The 5,094-nt window shown below is 43.9% G+C and overlaps 1 protein-coding gene across 1 annotated transcript in view; it reads right to left on the reverse strand.

Moving 5' to 3' along the window:
* The window catches only part of ZNF704 (zinc finger protein 704), a 200,103-nt gene that overhangs the window by 69,494 nt on the left and 125,515 nt on the right, over positions 1-5,094 (reverse strand). Inside the window, exon 2 of the mRNA XM_019527837.1 lies at positions 4,078-4,181. Within this exon, the coding sequence (XP_019383382.1) occupies positions 4,078-4,181 (104 nt within the window). The remainder of the gene's footprint in view (positions 1-4,077; positions 4,182-5,094) is intronic.

Below are 5,094 nucleotides of genomic sequence, written 5' to 3' on the forward strand. Positions count from 1 at the left end.
AGGTTGTAGCTGTGTTGGTTTAAGGACCTAGGCAGACAAGGTTCTTTGGGTGAATCTGATATTTTTTTTAGACCAACTTAAATAGTTGGAAATTTTTTTTAGGAAGCTTTCGGGTTTAAGAACCCTTCATCAGGCTGAGGAAGCCTCTGCAGTTGGTGTGTGCTCTTCCTGGATGGAATGAATAGTAAAGAAGCCAGAGGCTGGGCTGCATGCAAGACAGGCAGTCAGTGAAGATATAAACTGAGGAGTCACTGGGTGAGAGACAGGCTGGGTGAGGGGGAGGGGAGTAAAAGGGGGATGAAAGTAGCAGTTAAATAGTGGAGAGGTACCTGGGGAGTCAGATGTCAGGCAGGTTATAATGTGTCATAAATCCAATGTCTATATTTAGTTCATGATTTTTTTGTATCCAGGAGGTTGATGAAGTTGATAGGCTCATCTCTGAGAAGTGTTTTGTAAGTTCCCTTTGAGGATTTTACAAAACCTGACAGATTGGATAGAGAGTGGTTTTCTTGTGAGAAATGTGCCCCCACAGGTAGTTGGGTATTCTTGTCTTTGCTAGATTTCCGATGTGCATTCATTCTGGTGCACAGTTGTTGTTTGGTCTTTCCTACGTATTTTCCATCAGGGCATTTGGTGCATTGGATGAGATATATTACATTTCTGGAGGTGCAGCTGTAAGACCCAGGAATGCTGATGGCTCTGTTGTGGGATATAGTGATTGTGTGGGTGGTGGAGATGTGTTGGCAGGTTTCGCATTTCTTGTCATGGCATGATCTGGATCCATTTGGTGTGTTCTGGGCCTGAGGAAGTTTGCTTCTGATGAGGTTAGTGAGGTTTGGTGCTTGTTTGAAGGCTAGGATGGGTGCTTCTGGGAAGATCTCTTTAAGAATAGGGTCCCTTTCTAGTATGGGTTGCAATTGTTTGAGGATTTTCCATATGGGTTTGAGGGAGGGATGATATGTCATAACCAGCGGTGTTCAATTCATGGGGGTTTTTCTTCTGTACTGCAGCAATTCTTCACGTGGTATCTGGGTGGCTCTTTCAAACATGCGATCTCTCTCTCTGTTTTTCCTCTTTTCTTGCTCTTTTTTTAATTATTTACAATCTAGTCTCATGCCAAAGCCAAGAAGCACATCGGTATCAACTTATGAACTTTGCACAGCTTAAAAATGCTGTTTGTTCAGGACAACAAAGGAAACAATTGTCTTTCCAGCATAGTTTTCCTACATGTTTATGGAAGTACTTTGTGTTTTCTGGTTTTACAGCTTCCCTCACCTCACTGAGAAGAGATTTAATCAGGAACATTTTTGAAAACAGGTACTATGTAATGACTGAATGAAGTTGACAACAAGAAAGAAAAAACACAGTGAGTCTGTGGCTCATTAACACAAACACACTTGGCAGTAAAAAAGATTTTGAAACAGGTATAAGTGTAATTTATTCTCACATTAGTATTCTTTTTACATTGCCAGAGCAATGGCCTTAGTGATAATAATCTCATTTAAATTGTGGGGAATAAGGGCCAGATTCTGATCTACTTCATACACGTTAACACAGAATAATTTCCCCCCAAATCTGACTTAAAACCTAATACTTAACATTACATTCTTTATGGGTACACAAAACGCCATTGTTACACAAGTTTCCTTAATTACAGAGCTAAAAGAAATGAAGAATTATTCCTACAATTAAGTTATTACTGTTAGATATGTATTTTCTTACATTACTGACATCAAAACCAGAAACAGTGTAGTAGTCCAGCAGTACTAAGAGAGGTTTAAATAATTAAATCCTCATTCAGGCAAGACTTAGCCTCTTCAAAGGGCATTTTGCTCGAGTAAGGGCTTCAGAATTTGGTTCTTAGTTTTGAAAATATTTGAATCAAAACTTTTAAAGACTGCCTTTCCAGTATTTAGGAAATACTCAAACTGTATATGTGAAAAAAAATCACAGAACACTCAAACTGTACTTTTAAAAAATCATATTCAGCCATGACCATTTATATATTAATGCTTTAGTAGAGTTTAAGAGAGCTTTTCAGTCAAGAGCTGCTAGGTAGCATGCCCTGATGCTCTGTTTTTAATTACTTGGAAGGTGCTCAGATAATATGGTGGTAGGAGCCATATAAGTGTAGCCCAGGCACAACCAGGGATGTGCCCTGTCTGCAAGTGGAAGGAATGGGGTGATCAGGCAAGAGTGCTGTGAGACGGGCCTGCCACTGGGGAGCAGTTCCTTCTTTTCTCTATAGAGCCAGGCCAGGACAAAGCACTTAACTATATACAAATTTACTGCTATACAAAATAAATATAAATAATAGACATTAAATATTTACAGTAGAATTCGTATGTGACACCTTTCACAATAACCTGCAAACACATTGCACCACTTCAAAGGACTTCAAAACATAGAACAGGTGATTCACAGCATTGGCAACAATTAACCCCCTGCACAGATGAACATTAACACCCTGGAACAGGTAAGTCAAGACATCAACACAATAAACACATATACAAATCAACTCAGATAAACCCAGGTAAGTTGAGGTAGCAATATTCCAATAATAGGCAGTAAACATATACAGGTAATGAAGATGGGTAAACCCATATAAACCCCCTTAAGGGGTACCCATAACTGTATTAACCTCTACGGTATGAAGCAACATCAATCACAAAATATGGGGTGCAACCAGCACCCCACAGGATGTTCCCTGGAGCCTCTCCCCTTTAGGGTCCTGGGATGTGGACACACCCCTGCCACAGTGGAGGAGGGTGGAGGCTGCAGACCCTCCTCCCCCAAGCCCTCCTCCCCTGTGTGACCCGCTTCCCCAACAACTCATGCTCCCACTCTGAAGCAGCCAAGGCTCATCCCCTGGTGGCCAGTCCCACAAGGGCCTCTCTCCGGCGGTGCCTCCAGCTCCTCTCGATGGCCTGGTGCCCCGCACTGGGCACCCAGGGCACTCTTACGGCAGCTGAGCCCTTACTGGCTCCGGTTCCCCGGCTTTATGCTGGAGGTCCTTCCCTTTCCTGGGCCCTGCTCTGGGCACTAGGGCTCTTTTAGTTTAATGCTGAGCTACACTACAGGGCTCTGGTTACCCGACCTAGAGCTGGAGCTAACTTGAGCAGCCTTGAACTGCTCTCCCTGCACTGACCTGCACATTGTGTGGGGCCTGAGCAGCCTTGAGCTGTTTCCAGAGCTGGCTCTTCGTGTGCCAGTCCACACAGCGGGTAAGGCCTGAGCAGCCTCGAGCTGCTCCCAGGCCCGGCTCCCCATGCACCAATCCATGTACTGCCCACCTAGCTGCTTGCCGGGTTCTGAGGCTCAAGCTGCCTCGAGTGGCTCCTGGAGCCTGAGCGCCATGCACCTATCTGCACACCATCAAGGCTCAGGCGGAGTCCCAAAGACAATCATCTCCGGAGTTCCTCTTTCCTTGCCGTCCCTTGCCATGTCTCTCTCCCAGTGTGCTGAGCATGCTCTACTTTTATACGCTTTGGGGGTTCCACCCATGAAGTCCACTGTGCTCCAATCCACAGTCCAGTCGGGGAGCTCCTTTCCCCCTCCCTTCAGGAAAGGGGCGGTGCCCACTTTCTCTCAGCTTGTTTCTGATTGGTGGATTGTTTATAGTCTTTGCTCCCTTGGAGAGCTAAGCTAGTTTGACGCAGGCTGTCATCTCTCTATTGCCTCTTAAAAAGCCTTATTTTCAGGTACTTTCTCTACAGGAATAGAGTCTAGAGACCCTCAGTAGTCTAGAAGTAGGTATGGTATAAATATAGTATAAAAAAGTCTGCACCAGAGGATGATTCCACAAGCTTTCTTGTCCTCACTGACCTGATTATACTATTCCTGATAAAAAGTTACTCTCTAAGTTCCTTAGTTGGAATGACAGTGGGTAAACTTTTCTGCTATGTCCTTTTCCAGTTGTATTATTACTGCTGCTGCTGGTGAAATAAGAAAATTATATCTTGCCATACTTATTCAGATGTACAAGGCATCTGCTGCAAAACTGAAAAGCAATGTTCAAATTCTCAGTACATTATATTCCCACTCTTCACAACCCCCCAGAGCATTATGTAAGCTTACCATTGGGTCGGACAGGAGGGCTGCGAACCAAAGGGCTGGTGGACAAACTGGTTAGTACCATAGCTGCTGTCACTTTATCCATATCCACTTCTTCTGAAGATTTTCTGAAACAGAGGAAGAAAATGCATCAGCAAGTATCTGAATTGTTCAGAATTTTCTTCATAGATCTAGTTCGCAGGACAGTTGCATGGAACAGCAAAGCTACCTGGGCAGAGAAGCAGAGGAACTGCATCTGAAAGCATGGCTCTATCCAAGCTTGTGATACCCTGAGGTTTTAACAAATCAGCCCAATCTAAGGGGAAAAAATACTGGAAAAGAAAGTGGATCTGCATAAGGCCGTATCAGGACTATTGTGACATCCTCCTCTATCAGCCGCTCACAACTTAAAAGTTAAGCATATGCTTAAGCACTTTTCTGGATAGAGACCTACAGAAACAAAAATAAGGTAGTAAAAGTAAAAGATTATTCACTGCAGAGTAATGGAAGACCAAGAAGCTAAAACTGAAGGGGGCATATGTTACCATTGCTGAGTTCAATTAAGCCTCTTTTCATAGAATCATAGAAAATTAAGGTTGGAGGGGAACTCAAGAGGTCATCTGGTCCAACTCTCTGCTCAAAGCAAGACCATCCCCAACTAGATCATCCCAGCCAAAGCTTTGTCTAGCCAGGTCTTTAAAACGTCCAAGGATGGAGATTCCACCACCTCTCTGGGTAACCTACTCCAGTGTTTTACTGCCTGCCTAGCGAGAAAATTTTTCCTAATATCTAACCTAAAGTTCCCCTGCTGCAAGTTGAGAGTGTTGCTTCTTGTTCTGTCATCTACTACCACAGAAAACAGCCTAGCTCTATCCTCTTTCAAACCCCTTTAATGTAGTTGAAGGCTATTAAATCCCTTCTCAGTCACCTCTTCTCTAGGCTAAATAAGCCCAGTTCCCTCAGACTCTCCTCAAAAGTCATGGGCCCCAACCCCCTCACCATATTTGTTGCCCTCTGCTGGACTTTCTCCTATATGTCCAC

The sequence above is a fragment of the Gavialis gangeticus genome, unplaced genomic scaffold, assembly GCF_001723915.1.
Source record: "Gavialis gangeticus isolate Ggan-Ray unplaced genomic scaffold, GavGan_comp1, whole genome shotgun sequence".
In the NCBI taxonomy this organism is placed as follows: domain Eukaryota; kingdom Metazoa; phylum Chordata; order Crocodylia; family Gavialidae; genus Gavialis; species Gavialis gangeticus.